Genomic DNA, 25,548 nt, shown 5'->3' with positions numbered 1-25,548 from the left:
TAAGTTCGCAACACTGAGCTGGATTGGATATTTTCAGATTGTAGACATGTTCCCAATAACAGCAATTCCAAAAACACTCATCATAACTGGTTTGAAAATACACCTAACCTTTTGGAAGACATCTCGACAAACGTGAGTTATTCCAATTGAAAAATTATTGAGGCATGTTTTACTGTGTGGTCAGTGTAGTTATTTTCGCCAATTAAGATTAATGCATTTATTATGCTTTAGTCCCCAACACATGTCATGGCCTGATGACATTTGGTTGTAAAACTAGTCCTTCTCATCCTTAAGATAAATTACATGGATTTCTTGGGGTAAAGAAACTGAACATCTAAAACAACATTTCACCTATGTATTTATTTTAGCACAACTAGCATATCAATTCTGCCAACCCTGTATACTGGGGTTCAGGTGTAGCCTAATCTTGGGTACGGTGGGTACGGTGAGCGGACCATACCCAAATGAGTGAGGCTGTGTCTTGCCAGGAGGTAACGCTGGTAAAACCTCTTGTCACACATGGTGCAACCGTACGGCTTCACTCCTATACACACACACACACAAGAGCATCAATACATTACTGTTGTGCCTCACACGCCATATTAAAGTCCAATATTAGGTTTACCATAAACTCCAAGCACAAAAACTGCAGGACTGACTATATACCCGTGGCTATTATGAACATTCTGCCTTCACACAACAGGACTGGTGTTACCAACTTTTTTTTAGGGGAGGGGGCGGGTAGCTATTGGCTGCACAATTTGTCACTAGAAGTTGTTAGATGACAACAAATAGCAAGGAATGTGAACATCACATAGCCGGTTGCTAATTCCTGAAACCTCTCAGAAGCAAACCCTCTGAGGACGCCTTGAATACGGCTGAATTTGTCTTAGTCACTTTCAGGGGGTAGAAATGGGAGGAGGGATCCAAAACTGTGCTAGATCTAGTGACTCTAGCGCAAAGTGGCCAAGTTGGCAACACTGAGCAGGATTGGGTGTTTTCAGATTGTAGAAATCTTTAACAGTTTTCAATGACCTCCATTTACAATAACACATAACTGTCTGGTTTGAAGAAAAAAAACACACATACAAATCCTGGAAGACATCTCCACAACCATCATTTAAAAAAATACATGTTTTTCTAAACTTACTGAGGCATGAGTTACTGAGTGGTCAATGGAGTTTCTAGGCAAAAAATGTAATGCTTTTATCCAGAAGACATCATGTGCTGATGTCATCCGGAGGTGATATTAGCCCAACAGAGTCATCCTTAAAGGGTAACTAAATTCTGGACTTATTTGGATATTAAAACCTACAATAAAATAAACAATATATTTCACCTGTACATTTCTTTGTGCATGACTAGTTTATAAATCCTGCCAACCCTGTATACTGGGGTTCAGGTGTAGCCTGGTCATAATGACAGGAGTACAGTGAGCTGACCCATACCCATGTGAGTGACGTTGTGTCTCGCCAGGTGGTGGCGCTGATAAAACCTCTTGTCACACATGGTGCAAGCATACGGCTTCACTCCTACACACACACACACACACACAGAACATCATTGTATTATAGCAATTGAAAATGTTCGAGTCGATTAATATGTTTACGCGTTGATTGTTTATTAACCCCTGTTGTTAATCTATGCAATTATAACAGAGGATTCACACTGAAGAAATGTAAATTACACCGCCACTTCGATAACTCGCGGTGGTTTTGGGAGTCCAACAAAGCACAAGTTAATGTTTTATTTTTGTATATACGTGAATTGAGGCTGAGCAACAAAATGTTATCTTTATAGAACACCATTTTAATTATGGTAGAAAATATAGGGTTTAGAATGTAGAAATATCACACTTAATGAAAAGTTCACCATCTCATACCTAAAACACCACGTCACACAGAATACAGGACAACTAATAATATGTACAGAGTGCCGTTCTGTTGTCAACAAGCTGCTTTCATGTAGCAGAACTGACCCGTTTTCAGATGGTAAACCGACTTCAACTACTTTACAAAAAGTGTTTTTATTTTTTAAAGAACTTGCTCAATTCAAATATTTTCGGGTTGAAAATAGACAATTCGATAACGCAAGTTATCTGAATCCGCATGCTATTGAGGTGCGAGTTATCGAACAGTCGGTGTAGTTGTTTTTCCCCAAATAACAAAACACATCACATGAGCTGATGACAACATCTGGTAGTAATATTAGCCCTTCTCATCCTCAAGGGAAATGGAATTATGGGCGTTTTGGAAATCAAACCTAACATGCAAACATTTCACCAATAGCCTTAATGACATACCCATGTGAGTGACGCTGTGTCTTGCTAGGTGGTGGCGCTGGTAAAACCGCTTGTCACACATGGTGCAAGCGTACGGCTTCACCCCTATACACACAAAACAATATATTACTTAGGTTCTCAAAATTCATCCACTAAAAGTACTCCAATATTGTGTATTAATTTAAGCGCCACTGCTTTCCATCAGAACTTATGGGAGATTGTATATATCTTATCGGCACATTTCTTTGTGTATGATGACTGGCATTTAAATCCCGCCACCCCTGTAGACCAGGGTTCAGGCGTAGCCTGATCTTAATGACACGGGTACAGTGATCGGCCCCATACCCATATGAGTGATGCTGTGTCTCCGCAGGTGGTGACGCTGATAAAACCGCTTGTCACACATGGTGCAAGCGAACGGCTTCACCCCTACACACACACACAGAACATCAGGTTATTTTTGGTTCTCACTCAGTCGATATTATTAAGTTCAGTTAAAACCGTATACTGAAATGACGGCATATAAACATCTGATGTGCTTTATTAGCCGGTGGTACATCTGGCCTTAGTGGGTGTGAACTTACGAAGTGACGTATTTGTAATAGTTTGATCTTAGCGAACCAATTTGAGGCATGGCTCCAAATCAGAGACGTGTGGTGTGTTAGCGAAATATACAAGACCTGCAGGTTATACATCGTCAAAATCTGTGGTCAATGTGTAGCGCTTGTGGGGAAAACCAACTATCCGAAAGAAAAACAGAAAAACAAAAGAAAGGACTGAAGCAGCCAGCCACATTTCCCAGGGCTTTCTCCCGTTATTACTATTGGGTTAAAGGGTCTGGTGCGTGAGTATGTATACCAGTATGTATACCAGTATGTATACCAGTATGTATACCAGGGTTCATGTGTAGTCTGATCTTAATGACACGGTCATGGTGAACAGACCCATACCCATATGAGTGATGCTGTGTCTCCGCAGGTGGTGGCGCTCATAAAACCGCTTGTCACACATGGTGCAAGCGAACGGCTTCACCCCTACACACACAGAACATCAGGTTATTTTTGTGTCTCACTATTCATCGAGTGAAGTCTTCCAATATTAAAAAGGTCAAGTATATACATTTATAAGACATTGATTTCCTATTTTAAATTTTTAAATTTGATTTTTTTTAATCACTGGATGTCAATAATTTACAGGTTATTTACCCTGAATATTCAAAATACTCCTCCACCTCAATAGCTTGCGGTTGTTGGGGTTTTATTTAAAAAAAAGTGTTGACAAGATGCGTGAATTAAGGGTAGCCAATAAAATCTGCACTTGGATGACGACAAGTTTGTGATATCTTACCATTAACTTCACACCACATAACAGTATGACCCACAATATGTACCAAGCTGCATTATTGTTATCAACATGCTAATTTCAAGCAGCAGGATTGGGCGTGTTACGGTGTTTCCGCGAGACAAGAAAACCAATTATGGTAACATTTGATCAATTCAAATATTATTGAGTTGAACGACAATTAAAAATACAAATTTGGAGAACCACGATATAGCCAACATTCATCATATACTAGTTACAGAGCCCTGGGAAAGTATTCAGACCCCTTGACTTGTTCAACATTGTTACGTTACAGCCTTGTTCAATAAAACATTTTCAATCTACAAACAATACAGCATAACGACAAAGCAAAAAACATTCCTTTATTTTTAGAAATGTGAAGGGAAAAAAGAAATATTACATTTACATACAGTATCAGTCAAATGGACTCACCCATTCCGGGGTTTTTATTTTTACAATTTTCTACACTGTAGAATAATACTGAATACATCAAAACTATGAAATTACACATATGGATGGAATCATGTAGTAAACAATAAAAAGTTAAACAAATCAAAATATATTTGAGATTCTTCAAAGCAGTCTTTTTGCCTTGACAGCTTTGCACCTTTGGCATTCTCTCAACCAGCTTCATGGGGTATGCACCTGGAATGCACTTCAATTAACAGGTGTGCCTGGTTAAACATTAATTTGTGGAATTTCTTTCCTTCTTAATGAGTTTCAGCCAATCAGTTGTGTTGTGACATGGTAGGGGTGGTATACAGAAGATAGCCCTACTTTGTAAAAGACCAAGTCCATACTACGGCAAGAACAGCTCAAATAAGAGAAATGATAATCCGTTACTTTAAAGACATGAAGGTCAGTCAAACAGAAAATTTCAAGAACTCTGAAAGTTTCTTCAAGTGCAGTTGCAAAAACCATCAAGCGCTGTGATGAAACTGGCTCTCATGAGGATCGCCACAGGAGAGGAAGACCCAGAACTACTTCTGCTACAGAGGATAAGTTCATTACAGTTACCAGCCTCAGAAATTGCAGCCCAAATAAATGCTTCAGAGTTCAAATAACAGACACATTTCAACATCAACTGTTCAGAGGAGACTGCATGAAATCAGGCCTTCATGGTTGAAATGCTGCAAAGAAACCACTACTAAAAAGGAGACTTCTTTGGGCCAAGAAACACAAATAATGGACATTAGACTGGTAAAAATCTGTCCTTTGGTCTAATGATTCCAAATTTGAGATTTTTGGCTCCAACTGACGTGTCTTTGTGAGACGCAGAGTAGGTGAACTGATGACCTCGTGTGGTTCCCACCATGAAGCATGGAGGTGGTGTGATGGTGCTTTGCTGGTGACTGATTTATTTAGAGTTCAAAGTACACTAAACCAGCATGGCTGCCACAGCATGCTGCAGCGATACACCATCTCATCTGGTTTGCGCTTAGTGGGACTGTCATTTGTTTTTCAACAGAACAATGACCAAACACATCTCCAGGCTTTGTAAGGGCTATTTGACCAAGAAGGAGATTGATGGAGTGCGGAATCAGATGATCTGGCCTCCACAATCACCCAACTTCAACCCAATTGAGATGGTTTGGGATGAGTTGGACCGCAGAGTGAAGGAAAAGACGACAAGTGCTCATCAATATGTGGGAACTCCTTCAAGACTGTTGGAAAGGCATTCCAGGTGAAGCTGGTTGAGAGAATGCTAAGAGCGTGCAAAGCTGTCAATGGCAAATGGTGGCTACTCTGAAGAATCTAAAATGTGTTTTGATTTGTTTAAAACTGTTTACTACATGATTCCATGTGTTATTTCATAGTTGAGGTCTTCCCTATTATTCTACAACGTAGAAATAGAGAAAAGAAAAACTATTGAATGAGTAGCTGTGTCCAAACTTTTGACAGGTACTGTAAGTATTCAGACCCTTCACTCAGTATTTTGTTGATGCACCATTGGCAGCGATTACAGCCTAGAGTCTTCTTTCAGTATGACGCTACAAGTTTGGCACAACTTATCTGGGGAATTTTTCCCATTCTTCTTAAGCTCTGTCAGGTTGGGTGGGGAGCGTCGCTGCACAGCTATTTTTAGGTCTCTCCAGAGATATTCGATCGGGTATAAGTATGGGCTCTGGCAGGGCCACAAAGGCATTGAGACTTGTCTCGAAGCCATTCCTGCGTGGTCTTGGCTGTGTGATTAAGGTTGTTGTCCTGTTGGAAGGTGTTCGTTTGCCCCAGTCTGAGGTCCTGAGCAGGTTTTCATCAAGGATCTCTGCATTTTGCTCAGTTCATCAATCCCTCGATCCTGACGAGTCTCCCAGTCCCTGCCACTGAAAAACATGCTGCCGCCACCACCATGCTTCAACATAGGGATGGTGCCAGGTTTCCTCCAGATGTGACGCTTGGCATTCAGACCAAAGAGTTTAATCTTGGTTTCATCAGACCAGACCAATCTTGTTTCTCATGGTCTGAGTCTATAGGTGCCTTTTATGCAAACTCCAAGCGGGCTATCATGTGCCTTTTATTGAAGAGGCTTCAGTCTGGCCACTCAAAGTCCTGATTGGTGGAGTGCTGCAGAGATTGTTGTCCTTCTGGAAGGTTCTCCCATCTCCCGAGTTCTCGGCCACCTCCCTGACCAAGGCCCTTCTCCCCCGATTACTCAGTTTAGCCGGGTGACCAGCTCTAGGAAGTCTTGGTGGTTCCAAACTTCTTCCATTTAAGAATGATGGCAGCCACTGTGTTCTTGGGGAGCTTCAGTGCTGCAGAAATGTTTTGGTACCCATCCCCAGATCTGTGCCTCGACACAATCCTGTCTCGGAGCTCTATAGACAATTCCTTCGACCTCATGGCCTGGTTTTTCCTCTGACATGCACTGTCAACTGTGGGACCTTATATAGACAGTTGTGTGCCTTTCCAAATCAATGGAATTTACCACAGGTGGACTAAGTTGTAGAAACATCAAGGATGATGAATGGAAACATGATGCACCGGAGGTCAATTTCAAGTCACACAGCAATAGGTCTGAATATTTATGTAAATAAGGTATCTGTATTTTATTTAATACATTTGCAAACATTTCTAAAAACCTATTTTTGTCATTATTTTTAGGATATTGTGTGCAGATCGATGAGGGAAAAAATGATTTAATCCATTTTAGAACAAGGCTGTAACAAAATGTGGATTTTATTTATTTTACCTTTATTTAACTAGGCGAGTCAGTTAAAAACAAATTCTAATTTCCAATGACGGCCTAGGAACCGTGGGTTAACTGCCTGTTCAGGGGCAGAACGACAGATTTGTACCTTGTCCGCCCGGGGATTTGAACTTTAAACCTTTCGGTTACTAGTCCAACGCTCTAACCACTAGGCCACCCTGCCCTGAACAGATAAAGTCAAAAGGGTCTGAATACTTTCTGAAGGCATTGTATATTTTATTGGCCATCCTTAATATGCACAGTGTTTGGCATTTAAACCCTGCCAACTCGGTATACCAGGGTTCAGGTGTAGTCTGATCTTAATGACACGGTCATGGTGAACAGACCCATACCCATATGAGTGATGCTGTGTCTCCGCAGGTGGTGGCGCTCATAAAACCTCTTGTCACACATGGTGCAAGCGAACGGCTTCACCGCTGTACACAGAGAAAATAGTGTTTTTAAAGTCTCTCTCCATCGACTTAAGTCTTCCAAAATTAAGCTTAGGTGTGTATACATTTACTTCTGATAAACCACTGATATCAATGGTGATGTGCTGGAATGGTTCTCGTATTGTACAGTTGCTGAAGTCGTAAATATGACACGAGTGCGTACCATGACATTTCAACTTGATGGCAAAGAACCAACGTTGCTAGATTGCTAACGTGGACAATGTGTCAACCCAGACATTATGGGCCAAACTAGCTACATTACTGTAAATGGCTTCGCTTCAGCATATTTGGTCACAAAGTGTCAAATACAGGGACGATATGTCGCAACTCAGAAATTCTGGTATTTTTATACTGGCCCAAGTTTCCCACCACTCCAACTTGGAGGGTCGTTCAAGTGGTTATTTCCGAGTTGGGAAGTCATATTATTTTATTTCTAACAGCAATCGAACGCACCATAACTTCCAGGTTATTCACCTTGAAGAATCCGATTACACTACCACCTCAATAGCTTGCGGTTGTTGGGGTATATTAAAAAATATATATAAAAGAAAGGGTGTTGGTAAGTTGTGCGAATTAATGATGGCCAATAAGGATGAGGCAATTTTACTAGGTGTCACCCACAGAGCTGAGAATGCAAGAAATTGCACAGATGAGAAGTTCATTATATAATACCATAAACTTCACACCACATTTAGTATGATCAACAATATCCAAAGAACACTTATCAACATCCTGATTTCAAGCAGATTATGTTTTCTTAGCCATCCTTGATTCGTGCAGTAGCTAGAATATAGGCAAAATCGTTCCAACCCTGTATACCAGAATGGACCCATACCCATATGAGTGACGCTGTGTCTCCGTAGATGGTCTCGCTGGAAAAACCTCTTGTCACACATGGTGCAAGCATACGGCTTCACCCCTACACACACAGAACATCATATTATTTTTATGCCCCACTGTCCGTCAATTAAAGTCCTCCAAAATTAGGATGTATGCATTTACAGTTCATTCGGAAAGTATTCAGACCCCTCGTCTTTTTCCACATTGTTACATTACAGCCTTATTATAATATATATTTTTTTATATCCCTCAATCGACACACAATACCTCATAATGACAAATTAAAAAAACTGGTTTTTAGAAATGTTTGCAAATGTGTTAAGAAAACTGAAATATGACATTTACGTAAGTATTCAGACCCTTTACTCAGTACTTTGTTGAAGCACCTTTGGCAGCGATTACAGCCAAGTCTTCTTAGGAGTGACGCTACAAGCTTGGAACATCTGTATTTGGAGAGTTTCTCCCATTCTTCTCTGCATATCTTCTCAAGTTCTGTCAGGTTGGATGGGGAGCGATGCTGCACAGCTATTTTCAGGTCTCTATAGATATGTTAGATCGGAGAGACCTGCTAGTCTCAGTCCCTGCCACTGAAAAACATCCCCACAGCATGATGCTGCCACCACCATGCTTCACCGTAGGGATGGTGCCAGGTTTCCTCCAGACGTGACACTTGGCATTCAGGACAAAAGGGTTCAATCTTAGTTTCATCAGACTAGTAAATCTTGTTTCTCCTTTAGCTGCCTTTTGGCAAACTCCAAGTGGGCTGTCATGTGCCTTTTACCGAGTGGCTTTGTTTGGCCATACCAAAGACCTGATTGGTGGAGTGCTGCAAAGATGGTTGCCCTTCTGGAAGGTTCTCCCATCTGGACAGAGGAAATCTGGAGTTCTGTCAGAGTGACTATTGGGTTCTTGGTCACCTCCCTGACCAAGGCTCTTCTCCCCAGATTGCTCAGTTTGGATGGGCGTCCAGCTCTAGGAAGAGTCTTGGTGGATCCAAACTTCTTCCATTTAAGAATGATGGCAGCCACTGTGTTCTTAGAGACCTTCAAATGCTGCAGAGATGTTTTGGTACCCAACCCCAGATCTGTGCCTTGACACAATCCTGTCTGAGCTCCATAGACAATTCCTTTGACCTCGTGGCTTGGTTTTTGCTCTGACATGCACTGTCAACTGTGGGACCTTATAGACAGGTGTCTACCTTTCCAAATCCTGTCCAATTGAACTTACCACAGGTGGACTCCAATCAAGTTGTAGTAACATCAAGGATGATGAATGGAAACAGGATGCACCTGCGCTCAATTTCAAGTCTCATAGCAAAAGGTCTGAATACCTATGTAAATAAGAATAATAAATATCTGAAACCTGTTTATACTTTGTCCGTAGATTGATGAGGAAATGCTTATATTTAATCAATTTTAGAATACACCTGTAACGTAACAAAATGTCAAGGGATCTGAATAGTTTCCGAATGCACTGTATACTTATAAATATCTTATAAAAACACTGATGTCGATCCACACAACTTCCCGGGTATTGGCAGTTTAGAATCTGATTACACTACCACTTCAATAGCTTGCGGTTGTTGGGGTTCATCAAAAAGGTGTTGACAAGGTGTGCAAAATTTAGGATTGGCCATTCGTTTATGATTAACCACAATTTGACAAGGCATCCATCCACAGAATGTAAGAAATTGCACTTCATGATCTCATACAACGCAGATTAAGGGATTATATAATCTGGTGGTAGTTCTAGGCCTTCTTAAAGTGCTTAAATTTAGGAAGTTGCGAAAATAAAGTGGTTTTCTAGTGGCGGCTTATGACCTAGTTCTACTGGGAACTTCGCTAGTACAACATAGCAATGATGCAATACAGCACTTTTCATCAAAGGCGTTAACTTGCAAAGGACTGCAAAATCACGATAATTATTGATCAAAGTCCTAAATCGTTATTGAATGTGTGCCTGCAAATTATTTTACTAACATCCTTAACTAGCTTCTATATGTGAGAAGGGTACGGTGAGTGGACCCATACACGTATGTTTGAGGCTGTGTCTCACCAGGTGGGAGCGCTGAACAAACCTCATGTTACACACGGTGCAAGCATAAGGTATTACACCTAACCCCACAGAGCATCAATATATTATTTTAGTGCCTCTAATTTTTTAGGTTTAGTTATATGTATATACTTGGATGGTAATTCAATTGGTAGTTAACTACTCATTTCAATAATTGCCACAATGTAATAGGTATTCACAAAAATCTTTCAAATGTTACCCCCGATGAAGTGAGAGATTTTTTTATGCCCCCCCCCCTCCCCATCTCATGTTTTAGTCCACAACCATAACACATCACATGAGCTGATGATGTCACCCAGTGGCAAAACTAACCCATTCTCATCTTAACAGAATTAAATTAAGAACTTTTTGGGGATATTAAAACATTTTTTTTGTGCATGACTAATTCATAAATCCTGCCAACCCTGTATACTAGGGTTTAATTACAGGGAAAAGGTGAGAGGGTGCATACCCATATGAGTGAGGCTGTGTCTTGCCAGGTGGTAGCGCTGGAAGAACCTCTTGTCACACATGGTGCAACCAAATGGCTTCACCCCTACACACACACACACACACACACACACACACACAGAGCACCAACTTCAGTATAAAAAAGTTCAACTGCCAAAAATGATCAATCTTAAAGCAATAATCCACTCATATTTTGTTATTTTTTTCATTAGTGCACTGATGGTAGTCCAAAAATGTTTTGCATTTCAGCAATCAAGTTCCGATATAGGACTTTCAAGAACGAAATGATCACTTTCCACATCATGAAGAAGTGTTTCGCATCACCATGTTGATGTGGCACGTGACAAATAGCTTTTTGAAAGACCCATCTCTTGAAAACTTGATCGCTGACAAGGGAAACATTTTGGGACTATATAAAACAGTGGACGAAAATAAAAAAAAAGACCAAAAGATTTGAGTGGATTATTTCTTTACCTTTAGTGCAGCTAAATAAGCTTAGCACAGTTTGTCTTGTTCACCAGACAATTTTATTTAACAGAAAATTGTGTTACAGCAGTTGGTCAAAAAGGTACAACCTACTAATCCAATTGGGACTCGATTTTAGCGCCCAATGAGTATTAGGCAGTTAATGTTCAAAAGGGCAATGCTAAGAAAAGGCAATGCTCTAATACACCACCATAATACAAGGTAAAATCACTGTTGTAGCCTAAGCGTGGCTACCAGCTACCAATGATTCCAATGGTTTACCTAATAACAATTGCAATTTTGCTGAGTTTGGTTAGAATTTGGGGTGAAAATGGCAGTGGACACATAGCTTCACATCATGCTGTTCATATGAACATTAGATGTGAACATTTTAAGCAGTTGGTACATATTTAAACATAACACATTGACACAACCATGTGATTTTTGGCATGCTATTGTGACGTCTCAAACGCCTGAAGCGGTCTGGTTCACCTGCTATTCTAAACGCCATCAAAGATGGCTTCCATAGGACATTTTTGGAAATACAGTCAGCCTGAAGTTGTGGCTCTTAGCCAGACCTCAAGCTCAATTCCAACATGGGGGTTCAAAGGGTTTTAATCGGAACTGGGACATCGATTTACAAATGTTGTGCAATGATTTGGGGGTTTGATTCAAATCTATCAGTCCTCTAAACTGGTTCGCTTGGAAATCTTTTGCCTACATAAAACAATATTCAAGATCTTTCTCTAAGATCTGACAGGAATCAAGGCGAAGTATTGGTAGTGCTGTGCTGGGACAATAGTCTTTGATTTGGAAATAAAATGCCTTTAACAACACAAACTCGAGTTTGATGCAGTCATATGTATGAATTCAATTCCATTATACCCCAACATGACACCGACAACTCATGTAACCACACATTGCAGTGGGGCTCATGCATGACATTTGCAATGTCAGATTGAAGCGAGAGGGAGATTTAAAGTGAGGACACATACCCGTATGAGTGAGGCTGTGTCTCTCCAGTTGGTAACGCTGAATAAACCTCATGTCACACATGGAACAAGCATATGGCTTCACTCCTAAACACACACACAGAGCAGACAGATATTAGCCATCTTTGTCAGTTTTAAAATATGCATTCCCCGATAAAAAAATAATGTAAAAAATTTAGACATTAACATGCTGGATTTCCTGTCTACAACTTAAATAATTGTATAAAATCACTTCGAGGGGAACTAATGAAAAGAAAAATTTTGCAACTACCCTTAAGAGTGCTTGCAATTACATTTCTCAAATCATACAATGCCTTTCTCTAAAGCTAAAAAACATCACTTAAATTAATATCATCTGGTGATAAATCACTCCCCTTATTAAAAATACGAGTCAATTATATGAGAAACTTCGTTAGGAGATCACTGGCTAGAAAAAACCTGGATGTATAAAACAACTCTAATATTTGATAACATGGAGATTGAGATTGCTCTTTCCAGTGGACAGTAGTTTCCAACAAAGCCTCTTCATTCCATTCACTTTGAGATTAAGGGGTTACCAACACAAGGACAACCAACACTGAATACCCTGAGTGCTAAAAAAGTGGCCTAACCCTACAAATACGTTTTGTCAGAACATTTGACAATGCATGGGGCTGTTGGGGACTTAACATGTACATTCAACTGAATAATGTTGCGTCACTAGCTCCAGTGAGGTAGCAGTGAGCAGACGCCATACCCGTATGAGTGAGGCTGTGTCTCGATAGGTGGTAACGCTGGTAGAACCTCATGTCACACATGGAGCAAGCGTACGGCTTCACCCCTATACACACACAGATCACCAGTCATGTCAGTATATAAGGCTTGTTAAGAGCATCATGCATATATTAATGGGTTTGTATTGTGCCAGACACAAACATATGGACAAACATTTTTGAAAACTCAGTGGCCTATTTTAAAAGTAGTGGCAGCGGTGGAACGTGTCCATAACATTGCAAAACTAATTAAAGCTGTTCCTATAGAGCTTCTTGGAGTACATCTGCAATATTTCATTGTTTGTACGAATCCAAACTCGATGGTCTTACGTACAATTATTTCACTGGAGTACCTAAATATGTGAGATGGGTACGGTGAGCGGACCCATACCCGTATGTTTGAGGCTGTGTCTTGCCAGGTGGTAACGCTGGAAAAATCTTTGATCACACATGGAGCAAGCGTATGGCTTCACCCCTATACACACAGAGCACCAACTTTAGAGAAGTCTGCCTCTTGCCCTATGTTTAAGTAGTCCTTAACACTCATCGAAGAAAGCCTGATGCGCCAGAACACGGGCAGCAATTAAAATGATCTGAGACGTCACAATAGCCATGCAAAGCTTACACTGAGACATTCCATTATTCAACAGTTGATTGGGGAAAGTATTCAGACCCCTTGACTTCATCCAGATTTCGTTAAAGTTAGCTTTATTCTAAAATGGATTAAATCATTTTTTCACCTCATTAAACTACACACAATATCATAGCAAAAACAGGTTTAGAACGTTTTACTAATTTATTACAAATAAAACACTGAAATATTACATTTACATAAGTAATCAGACCCTTTACTCTGTACTTTGTGGAAGCACCTTCGGCAGCGATTACAGCCTAGAGTCTTCTTGCGTATGTCGCTACAAGCTGGGCACACATGTATTTGGGGAGTTTCTCCCATCCTTCTCTGCAGATCCTCTCAAACTCTGTCAGGTTGGATGGGGAGAGTTGCTGCCCAGCTATTTCCAGGTCTCTCCATAGATGTTCGATCGGGTTCTGGGCTCTGGCTGGTACCCCCAATGGACATTCAGAGACTTGTCCCGAAGTCACTCCAGCATCGTTTTGGCAATGTGCTTAGGGCCATTGTCCTGTTGGAAGGTGAACCTTCACCCCATTCTGAGGTCCTCTGGAGCACGTTGTCATCAAATATGAGAAACTTGGTTAGAGACCACCGACTAGAAAAAACAGATTTATAAAACACATTAACACACCACTCTCTAATATTTTATAATTCTTTCCCTTGAGCCTGACTAGTCTCCCAGTCCCTGTCACTGAAAAAGATCCCCAGAGCAGAATGCTGCCACTATGCTTCACCGTAAGGATGGTGCCAGGTTTCCTCCAGACGTGGCTCTTGGTATTCAGGCCAAAAAGTTATTGGTTTCATCAGACCAGAGAATCTTCCTTCTTGGGGTCGGAGTCCTTTACGTGCCTTTTGGCAAACTCCAAGCTGTCTGTCACATGCCTTTTACTGAAGAGTGGCTTCCGTCTTGCCACTACCATAGAGGCCTGATTGGTGGAGTGCAGCAGATATGGTTGTCCTTCTGGAGGTCCTCCCATCTCCACAGAGGAACTCTGGAGCTCTGTCAGAGTGACCATCGGGTTCTTGGCCACCTCCCTGACCAAGGCCCTTCTCCGCCGATTCCGCAGTTTGGCCAGGCAGCCAGCATTAGGAAGAGTCTTGATGGTTCCAAACTTCTTCCATTTAAGAATGATGGCGGCCAATGTGTTCTTGGGGAGCTTCGATGCTCCAGAAATGTTTTGGTACCCATCCCCAGATCTGTGCCTCGACACAATCCTGTCTCGGAGCTCAACGGACAATTCCTTTGACCTCATGGCCTGGTTTTTCCTCTGACATGCACTGTCAATTGTGGGACCTTATATAGACAGGTGTGTGCCTTTCCAAAGAATGTCCAATTGAACTTACCACAGGTGGACTCCAATCAAGTTGTAGAAACATCAAGGATGATCAATGGAAACAAGATACACCAGAGCTCAAATTCGAGTATCATAGCAAAGGGTATGAATATCTATGTAAATAAGGTATGACTGTTCTTTAATTTTAATACATTTGCAAAAATGTCTAAAACACAGTTTTCAATGTGTAATTATGGGGTAGTGTGTAGATTGACGAGGGAAAAAAATATTTGATAAATTTTAGAACAAGGCTGTACAAAAAGGCATAACAAAATGTGGAAAAGTGAAGGGGTCTGAATAATTTCTGAATGCACTCAAAATATTTTAAAAGGGCTATAATGTAATTCAAAACAATTATCAGCATAACTCAGTCATTTGAGTATACAAATATAGCTTATTAATGCACTATCCTACTAAAGGGTTGGTTTGGCAATTTACCAAGACAATGAAATTGCCAAGATAGTGAATCCAGAGATATTAATTGAAAGCCACAAATTGTTAAGCGGTTCTAAAAGCCTAGTTTGTTGTGAAGTACAACATAAGAAACCTGTGTATTGGTGCTTAAGTGCAGCATCAGTGTTTATAGCCCATTGTTAAGAGGGGTACGGTGTGCGAACCAGTACCCGTATGAGTGAGGCTGTGTCTCGCCAGGTGGTAACGCTGGAAGAATCTCATGTCACACATGTTGCAAGCAAACGGCTTCACCCCTATGCACACAGAGTATCAATGTATTAGCTAGTGTTCCTATTGCATAAAGTGGAACACAAAACAATACCCAACTCCCAAACTATAACCATATACATTTCACACAAATGTAAGGACTGATTAGTTCTAGTACTAGAGGTCAAATGTTTGTTGCCATGTCTTAACCCCTGGGGACAAACACTCCAGTGTGCATTTAAGGTTAAAACAAGAAAATGTTTTATGCCCATTCAAATTCAATTTGGGTTCAATGGCAACAATTGGGAATTAAACTACAGAAATGTTAGCTGGCAAAGTGTAAGAGAGGAAACCCTTCACTGACATCAAAATAAGATTTTACCTAAAACAAAATTGTCATCAGTAATAATCTGTACCAACTTCAAGCCATTATCAATTACAATAACTAGACATGAACTAGGACCAGTAAGTAATGTGCAAGGCTTGGACATCAAGAGACCATTCCCTCTGTAGGCAAGAGACTGACTTTTGCCCCATGAGTCTGATAGTTTTAAACAATTTAAATACATATACAGTGCCTTCAGAAAGTATTCACAGCCCTGGACTTTTTCCACATTTTGTTGTGTTACAGCTTGAATTTAAGATGGATCAAATAGAGATTGCGTTTTTACTGGCCTACACACAATACCCCCATAATGCCAAAGTGGAATGATGTTTTAGGATTTTTTATATACACACACACACATTGATTAAAAATTTAAATCTGAAATGTCTTGAATCAGTAAGTATTCAAACCCTTTTATGGCAAGCCTAAAAATGTGCTTAATTAAGAAGTCACATAAGTTGCATGGACTCACTGTGTGCAATAATATTGTTAAACATGTTTTAAATAAACTACCTCATCTTTGTACCCCACACATACAGATAATTGTAAGGTCCCTCAGTCTAGCAGTGAATTTCAAACAGATTCAACCAAAGACCAGGGAAGTTTTCCAATGCCTCACAAAGGGCACCCATTGGCAGATGGGTTAAAAAAATAATTATATTAAAAATAAATAAAAAACACATTACATTTCCTGAGTGTCGCAGCAGTCTAATGCACAGGCATCTCAGTGCTTGAGGCGTCACTAGACACCCCGGTTCGAATCCAGGCTGTATCACAACCGGCTGTGATTGGGAGTCCCATAGGATAGCGCACAATTGGCCCAGCATCATCCGGGCCCAGTGTAGGCCGTCATTGTAAATAATTTGTTCTTAAATGACTTGCCTAGTTAAATTAAAACAGTTACACTTTGGATGGTGTAGCAATACACCCCAGTCACTATAAAAGATAGACATCCTTCCTAACTCAATTGCTGGAGAGGAAAGAAATCACTCCGGGATTTCACCATGCTGCCAATGGTAACTTTAAAACAGCTTGGAGAATACTGAGGATGGATCAACATTGTAGCTACTCCACAATGCTAACCTAAATGACAGAGTAAAAAGGAAGCATGTACAGAAAAAAATATTCCAAAACATGCATCCTGTTTGCAATAAGACACCAAAGTAAAACTGCAAAAAATGTGGCAAAGAAATGTACTTTAAAGTCCTGAATAAAAAGTGTTCTGTTAGGGCAAATCCAACAACACGTCACTGATTACCACAACCCCTATTTTCCAGCATTGCGGTGGCTGCATCATGTTATGGGTATGCTTGTCATCGGCAAGGACTAGAGATTAGGGAGGGTCTGGCCGGTAGGGATATCCTTGTCTCATTGCGCACCAGCGACTCCTGTGGTGGGCCGGGCGCACAGTGTTTCCTCCGACACATTGGTGCGGCTGGCTTCCGGGTTGGATGCGCGCTGCGTTAAGAAGCAGTATGGCTTGGTTGGGTTGTGTATTGGAGGACGCATGACTTTCGACCTTAGTCTCTCCCGAGACCGTACAGGAGTTGTAGCGATGAGACAAGGTAGTAGCTACTAACAATTGGATACCGCGAAAAAGGGGGAGAAAAAGCAGGTAAAAAAATGCAAAAAAATAAAACTGTACTGTAGGAATGGTATTTGTGCTGCAGGCTACAGGCCCAAAACATTATCGCCACATATTCGCTTTGCTTGAATTGCCCTAAATGCATTCTTGTTCTTCTCACACCACTTTTTAATTATATTTCAACATTTGAGGTAGGCAATATGATCACACCGGTAATAGACCAGTTAATGTATTACTTGTGAGGCATAGCTAAGTGTGATTACTACAGGTATGATTACAACCTCTGATGGGTTTAGAGCAGGGCTGCGCAACCCTGCTCCTGGAGAGCTACCCTCTTGTAGGTTCACACTCCAACCCCGGGTATAACCAACCTGATACAGCACATCAACTAGCTAATTATTAGATTCAGGTGCGCTAGATGAGGGACAGAGTGAAAACCTACAGGATGGTAGCTCTCCAGGAGCAGGGTTGGACAGCCCTGGTTTAGAGCTGGAGGTAGTCACCCCATACAAGTACTTGGACAGTGTACAGTCTAGCCATACTCCCTTCTCTCAGCACATATCAAAGCTGCAGGCTAAAGTGAAATCTAGACTTGGTTTCCTCTATCGTAGTCGCTCCTCTTTCACGCCAGCTGCCAAACTAACCCTGATTCAGATGACCATCCGACCCATGCAAGATTATGGAGACGTAATTTATAGATCGGCAGGTACGGGTGTTAGAGTGGCTAGATGTTCTTTACCATTCAGCCATCAGATGTGCCACCAATGCTCCTTCTAAGACACGTCACTTCACCCCTCTGTAAACTGGTCATCTCTGTATGCCCGTCGATGCTTATTTATAAAACCCTCTTATCTAAGATATCTACTGCAGCCCTCATCCTCCACATACAACACCCGCCCTGCCAGTCACATTCTGTTAAAGCTAATCGCTCCTGTTTTTAGTTCGCTGCAGCTAGCAACTGGAACGAGTTGCAACAAACACTCAAACTGGACAGTTATTTCAATCTCTTCTAAAAAAAATTACAAAATTATAAAAAAATAAGACTCAACCATGGACACTCTTACTGACAGTTGTGGCTGCTTCAAGTGATGTATTGTTGTCTCTACCTTCTTGCCCTTTGTACTGTTGTTTGTGCCCAATAATGTTTGTACCATGTTCTGTTGCTACCACGCAGTGTTGCTACCACGCAGTGTTGCTACCACGCTGTGTTGCTACCACGCTGTGTTGCTACCACGCTGTGTTGCTACCACGCTGTGTTGCTACCACGCTGTGTTGCTACCACGCTGTGTTGCTACCACGCTGTGTTGCTACCACGCTGTGTTGCTACCACGCTGTGTTGCTACCACGCTGTGTTGCTACCACGCTGTGTTGCTACCACGCTGTGTTGCTACCACGCTGTGTCGTCATGTGTTGCTGCCACCATGTTGTGTTGTCATGTGTTGCTGCCATGCTATGTTGTCTTAGGTATCTCTTTATGTAGTGCAGTGATGTCTCTTGTTGTAATGTGTGTTCTGTCCTATATTTTTAATGCAAGCCCCCATTCCCGCAGGCGGCCATTTGCCTTTTGGTAGGCCGTTATTGTAAATATGATTTTGTTCTTAACTGACTTGCCTAGTTAAATAAAGGTTCAATTTTAAAAAGTGAAATAACATTTAAATAATTTGCTTTATATTTTTATTTCGCTGGGCTGATGGAGCCAGACTCAGCAGAGGGAAGAGGGCAGCAGACTAACGGTCCGCTTCAACATCCCTCCACTCTCTCTTTCCTCCCCTGACACTGACCAAAGAAACGTTCTTCCAGCTGATGGCAAAACTCGAGCTGCACCGCATTGTTTCTACCTCATGTAAAACTGTATGCGTTACTCCTATGACCAGACAAATGAAATATTCCTCGATATTACAAAAAGGTGCAAGCCGCTAATAAACGCAAGCCTATCGATACACTTTCCTACTCATTCATTCACTGCAACGCCAGTTGTAGAGCGAGTGGAAGTAGGGAGAACGGCTGATAAGAAGAAAAAGTGTTGAATAGAAAGTGTTGACAGTGCTAAGTAAAAACGTAAACATGAACTCACTGATAAACAGCAGCGCTTTAATATAGACATTGACAGGCTCTCTCTAGTCATGGTTTTAAAAGTTTAGAATGGGACACGTCTCCTACTCGGCGTGCAAGGCCGCAGAATCGGGTGCATCTACTGCCAACAGTGCGAGATGAAGTCAAAATAATTGGAACGCAAGGCTTATCGTACAGAAATGTTTGGCGATCTAACAGTTGGTTTGGCGATCGGAACATTCACCCTCTAGGAACTGTTCGAGTGGCCTAGTTACAGCTCTATATAAAATTGTCTTGCAAATCTATGGCAAGACTTAAATGGATGCCTAGCAATGACCAACACCCAATTTGACAAAGATTTAAATGAAGAAATGTGCAAATATTGTACAATCCAGGTGTACAAAGCTCTTAGAGACTTACCCAGAAAGGCTCACAGCTGTAATCACTGCAAAAGGTGATTCTAACATGGATTGACTCAGGGGTGTGAATATTTATTTAAGTAAGATATCTGTATTTCAGATTCAATACATTTGCAAACATTTCTAAAAACATGTATTTTGTGTAGATGGGTGAGAGGGAAAAAAAATGTAATCCATTTTGAATTTAGGCCACAACAATGTGGAATAAGTCAACGGGTATGAATACTTCCTGAAGGCACAGTAACTGTATATTAAGTTTGCATTTATACCTATATGAAGGCCACATGGTTTTTGTCCGAGCATAAAGATCTTTGTCACATCCTGAGCTCTCCCGAAGCTGGCCAACTGCCATGCGGTCTTTTTGATTTGACACTCAATACATTTCTACTCAGAGGCTGCTCTATGACAAACAGGAGTAAAATGGGTCGCTTGTTTTATGTGAGATGGGTACGGAAAGAGGACTCATACCCGTATGAGTGAGGCTGTGTCTCTCCAGGTGGTAACGCTGGAAAAACCTCATGTCACACATGGAACAAGCGTACGGCTTCACCCCTATACACACAGAGCATACAAATATTAGCTATTCAATCTGCACAGAATTTTTTTTTAAGAAAAAAAAAAGGATTTATTCCAAATTGCAAACTGTCCACTCAAATGAATATGAGTAGGATTATTGGTTATATTTACAAGGATAAACATATGGCCAAATGATGAACACACCCATAATACTTGACTATGATCCGAATGCATCTTGCTTTTGGTCAAATGAGAATTTCACAAATATCAGATAACAAAAAAATCTAAAGCAAATAGTTTTCACTGTAAATTTAAAATGCAAACGTGTAAAGCAGTGTTTTATTTTCCAATATAGGAGAAGCTATAGACCACTCTTCAAATAGTCTACTTACCAATATTACACAATGTCTCAGAAAATCAGTCGCTTGATGTCCATGCAGTAAATTCTATTCAAAATCTCATACTGCATACAAAAAGCTACTGCTAAACTAGCAACACCTTCACCTACTAAAAGCAACATTTTCCTAAAACTGTGACCTTTGTGCAGCCTCCTATGGCCAATCTATAAACATTTGTACCAAATAGATCTTTCATTTGTACTCTCATTGGTGTTGGGGGACCCATTTGTACATTTGTGATAACCCTCTCCTTCACATAGTTGTGGTGAAAGGAATGTTGAGCTTTGTTGGAAATTACTGTCCAAATGACAAAAGAACACTGAAAACCCTGTACACTTGGGTTCCGGTGCAGCACTACAGGTGTAGCCTGTTTAGTGAGAGATGGGTACGGTAAGAGGACGCATACCCGTGTGAATGAGGCTGTGTCTCTCCAGGTGGTAACGCTGAATAAACCTCATGTCACATATGCCACAAGCATACGGCTTCTCCCCTAAACCGAAGAGTACCAGTTTTAGTGAAAGGTCCCCACAGAGAACACCAAAAACTGTGAATGAAAATCTGACACTAGACAATCTCTTTTTGGAGGCCATCTCAAGATTAAAATCACTGGTCACTTAATTCAAACGCGTGTTTCTGCTGGCCTTATGTATTTTCCTACTGTATTAGCTAAGCATGTTAAACATCTCCCTAACTGGTAATGGAAAACTTCCAGTAGTAGGCCATTGTGGTTGGGACACATACCTGTATGAATGAGGATGTGTCTCTTCAGGTGATATCCACTCCTAAATGCTCCGTAACAGTGATCACAGATGAAGTTTTTCTGCACTTTGGATATTGGACAGTTACCATTCTCGTCCACAACAACCACCTAGGCAGGATATGACAGAATAGTGGCTCAGAATACAATTGTAGGCCTAAATACAACATACAGAAGAAGAAAAAAAAACTTGCAAACGTACACATCTACTAAATCACCACAACAAGCATGTTGTATAGAAGGAAACATATGATACAATCATTTTAGTATGAGAAAAGCCAGTGCTGACAAAGGCTGAATTAAATTAAGGTAGTACAGGATTAAAACAATGTTTTAACCATTTTGACCATTTAAAGCAAAACCTAGAGAAGGGTTAACCCCCTCCCACATGTTACTGCTCCCCCCTCAAACACAATAACAGTTATTGTGTTCCCCTCCCCCCTCTTTCCTCTCCAGAGAACCCCACCCCCTCCACATCTCATCTGCACTCCTCCCCCCACACAAAATGTGCAAACTCAAAGGCACCAACTCAGCGAGAGACAAAAAAAAGGTCACACACACACACACAGAAGCACAAAGCGAGCCAAACACCCACAAACACACCGTCAGACCGTTTTTATAACACAATCTCTCCCAAACACACGGAGGCTGTTTTGCTTTAAAATTCAGAGACACTGACCTTCCCTCCCCTCCCGTCTTGCTCTCTCACTTTACAGGGCGTTCCTGACTTCCTGTTCTTCTTTTTCAGCTGCATGTCCTCGTTGGCCCTCATCTCCTTCTCGTCCAGCAGGCGGGGGGCGTGGAAGTCAGCCTCCTTCCGGATAAGCTGGGGAGCACATACAAGAGGGAGAGGAGCCTGTGAATCAGCCTTCCCGGTGGAGATGGTATGAAGCTTAAAATGAGAAAGGACCTTACAGATAAGGCCTACATTTCAAGACAGAAACAAAACAAGAACGGAATGCAAGGAATGTTTTCTAAATGTGTGAAATTTAAACATGAACCACAGGAGATTTTAGAATCATTTAGATGATTATGCTGGGAAAACAAATAATAATTAACAGTAAAAAATCAAATAAAAACATTGTCAAAAGAGAAATACAGAAGGTAACCTACGACTACTTTTAAATGGTGTATATATTCTGGCAGCCTCTTTAAATCATTAATGAAGACTTATTTAGGCATATTAGCAGGCCACAGTAAGTTACTTCTGAGACCTAGCCAATGGGAAATATATCCATTTCTAATTTGTTGTTCTTTCAGTGGGTGACAATGATAAACAACAAAGTTCCCTCCTCCCCCTCTGCATTGCCCCAGCTCCTCCTAACCAGGGGTGGGCAGCTCATTCCAGATGGCAGGATCATGTGGCTCTGAGGACCGCGGTCTAAACCATCCCTCTGGGGTGGTGGACCATGGCCGAGTGGAGCCATCATCTTCTTGGGCGGACCGGCCATGGAGCTGGCCTGCATCAGGGCCATACTGGAGAGAACAGCCTCACAGCCAAGCAACCCCGCCTAGGAACAGAACCGAGCCCGAGTCAGGGAAATCTAGTACCAATCAGACATTTTGAAAAATATATAAAACAGAACCAGTCTGGGTGTAGAGGAGCTAAACAAATGAGAATACAAACACACAGACTGTCAGAGGCCAAGTTACAGTTACACAAGAAACAGTATGAAACCCAATGATAAAAATTAAAATCAAGCACTTTACATTTTATGACGACCACATCCTGAGTGACAAAAGATACTGTATAATGTTGCCCAATAGTAGGCATGTTGTTTGTAGCCATTTTATATTTTTTTTGTTGGAAAACAAACCCATTTCATATGGTCGCGGACTGAGCTGCTGGGCAGGTGTGACATTGCAGTGGGAACGGTGTATGTGAGGGCGGGGATGGGGGCGGGGACAAGGTCATCCAGGGATCCGTCAATCAGGATGGTCAGTCTGACGGGGGGCCACACCCACCACACTCATCTAGCACTAAAACTGAGGAAGAGGAGGATGTGGACAATACATAAAAATACATTCAATAATAATGAAATGATTTTTAAAAACAATAAAACCAGCAATGAGTCACAGATTGTAACTGCACCAACCACACAAAACCCAATTATAACTCAAAAACTAGCATCTCCATAATAACTGTAGAAGGTCATTTGGTTTACTCCTTGTTTGTCACTGTCATCGGGTCACTTTGCTAGCTATGAAATATGATCCTGAAAGAGCTGTGCCTACAAGCCTTGAACACGGGTCACATTAATACAACACATCTAGCTAATATCCAAAATGGGATGGTCAAGCAATCCGGTAAGGGACCCAATTCCAATTGTGTACATAATCATACAGCTAATGTTAGCTAGCAAACAGGTGTAAAAACTATAAACAGTATAGCTAGCTACCATGAATTTGGGACAAACAGCTAATACTGTAGATAGGTTAACCTAACTGACTACCATGATTAAGAAAAGCCATACAGCTGAAAAACATTTTACAAATTAAACCAATGGCACCAACATTGGCAAGTTAATGGCTATAGCCAGAGCCATGCATTTAGATATTCCTCATTTAAAAAGTTGACCTAACTCTAGCTAGCTAAATATATGCAATGTAATAACAATAGTCAAATAATAAGGCTCTGGCTAAATAATGATCCAAGGAAAGTCTAAAGCCATCTTTTAGCAACCCCATAGCTAGCTAACATTATTACATGCAGCTAGCAGCAACATTTTGATACACTAATGTCTAGTTATCGTTGCAAATATGAGCAGTTTTCCCTGGATGCAGCTAGCTACCGACTAACTTTGTAATTGGCGAAGTTAACGAAATAACTAGCTAGTGTGGGAAGGCAATGGACAATCAAGTAGTAATATACAGTGAAACACATTTAATTAAAACGTAGCTGTTAGCTAACGTTTGCTAGTTAGCCTGCAATGGTAGAAATACTAACGTTAGCTACTTGAAGTTACATTTAAATGGCATAACCCAACAATTAAAAGGATTATCTCGTAATCTTATAATCATTTAAAGATTATTGCACTAATCGCTCAGGTTAAGAGTCTGCTAGTTACAAAATTGTTAATGTAATCATAGCCTCTCGATGATTTGTATCGGAGTTAACTAGCCGCTAGCCAAAACAGAAACAGATAGCTAGCTAATAACGACGTAGCTAACGTTAGCTAGTAGTGGCTTCCACGTACATCATCACATTTTACTAACTTCAGTTGCCACCCATCAACAAATCGAAATATAAATTTATCATTAGGCAATTTCGATATAATTAGATCCGGATAAATACAGCCAGCTATATAAAACAAGTTTGAGGATTGAGATCAGATTAGCCACAAAACGACTAAGCAGCTAGTACAGCAAGATTTCCCGATAAAGACATTCATTCGTGATGGTCGATGCGTACTCCCCCTCCCCTGTTGTCAAGCTAACAAGTCGTGTCAGTCACTGCTTTTTTGCTTAGAGACGGAGGCCGAATATGTCAAATATCGCCTGATAAACGACTAAACATACAAGAAGTGAAACCATTTGTGATATTCAAACGTCGTTTTTTGGTGTTTACCTTTAAAATTTCCTCGTTTGTCGTGTTTCGACGCCCGTGGCCTGAGTTCCAATTTCTTTCAATTTACAAACACAGGAAACGCCACCGGATGTGCTCCCCGAGGAGAACCCTGCCATGTGATTGGAGAAAATGGGTATATACGTCTGCCATGTTGGAAGGTGAAAACGTTACTCCATTTTAGTTCGGATCAATTAGTAGCCTGAACCACGTATAATTTCAGTTTAGAAAGACGTATCTTTGCCCCGACAGTGTCTGTATTTATACACGTAGATGTTCAGCCTTCCCCCTAAAAAAAAACACCAGCAAGGATTTTGTCTGAATAATCTCTCAATCTGTTGGTCAGATGCACACAGTCCATTCGAGTGTCCGTTGAATTACAATTACAGCAAAAACATAAACGCAAAATC

The 25,548-nt window shown here is 41.0% G+C and overlaps 1 protein-coding gene across 48 annotated transcripts in view; it reads right to left on the bottom strand.

The window, feature by feature from the left end:
• The window catches only part of LOC124003639 (gastrula zinc finger protein XlCGF57.1-like), a 32,380-nt gene extending 7,056 nt beyond the window's left edge, over positions 1-25,324 (bottom strand). For 2 of the 48 annotated variants that reach the window (XM_046312063.1, XM_046312075.1), the window contains exons 1-19: positions 25,142-25,320; positions 23,391-23,559; positions 22,899-23,084; positions 22,253-22,399; positions 21,558-21,684; positions 21,223-21,306; positions 20,371-20,454; positions 15,425-15,508; positions 13,225-13,308; positions 12,818-12,901; positions 12,085-12,168; positions 10,626-10,709; positions 8,097-8,180; positions 7,163-7,246; positions 3,232-3,315; positions 2,627-2,710; positions 2,303-2,386; positions 1,449-1,532; positions 461-544 (exon numbers count right to left, since the gene is read on the bottom strand). In XM_046312063.1, coding sequence (XP_046168019.1) covers positions 461-544; positions 1,449-1,532; positions 2,303-2,386; positions 2,627-2,710; positions 3,232-3,315; positions 7,163-7,246; positions 8,097-8,180; positions 10,626-10,709; positions 12,085-12,168; positions 12,818-12,901; positions 13,225-13,308; positions 15,425-15,508; positions 20,371-20,454; positions 21,223-21,306; positions 21,558-21,684; positions 22,253-22,399; positions 22,899-23,084; positions 23,391-23,435 — 1,681 coding nt within the window. In that variant the 5' untranslated portion in view covers positions 23,436-23,559; positions 25,142-25,320. Of the gene's footprint in view, positions 1-460; positions 545-1,448; positions 1,533-2,302; positions 2,387-2,626; positions 2,711-3,231; positions 3,316-7,162; positions 7,247-8,096; positions 8,181-10,625; positions 10,710-12,084; positions 12,169-12,817; positions 12,902-13,224; positions 13,309-15,424; positions 15,509-20,370; positions 20,455-21,222; positions 21,307-21,557; positions 21,685-22,252; positions 22,400-22,898; positions 23,085-23,390; positions 23,560-24,770; positions 25,014-25,141 lie in introns of those variants that run through there. The other 46 variants (XM_046312065.1, XM_046312086.1, XM_046312079.1 and 43 more) reach the window with 44 other exon arrangements.
• Positions 25,325-25,548: the final 224 nt, after the last annotated feature.

The sequence above is a fragment of the Oncorhynchus gorbuscha genome, linkage group LG18, assembly GCF_021184085.1.
Source record: "Oncorhynchus gorbuscha isolate QuinsamMale2020 ecotype Even-year linkage group LG18, OgorEven_v1.0, whole genome shotgun sequence".
NCBI classification, from domain to species: domain Eukaryota; kingdom Metazoa; phylum Chordata; class Actinopteri; order Salmoniformes; family Salmonidae; genus Oncorhynchus; species Oncorhynchus gorbuscha.
The sequence above is the reverse complement of the archived record's forward strand: the minus strand, read 5'-3'. Positions and strand labels throughout refer to the sequence as shown.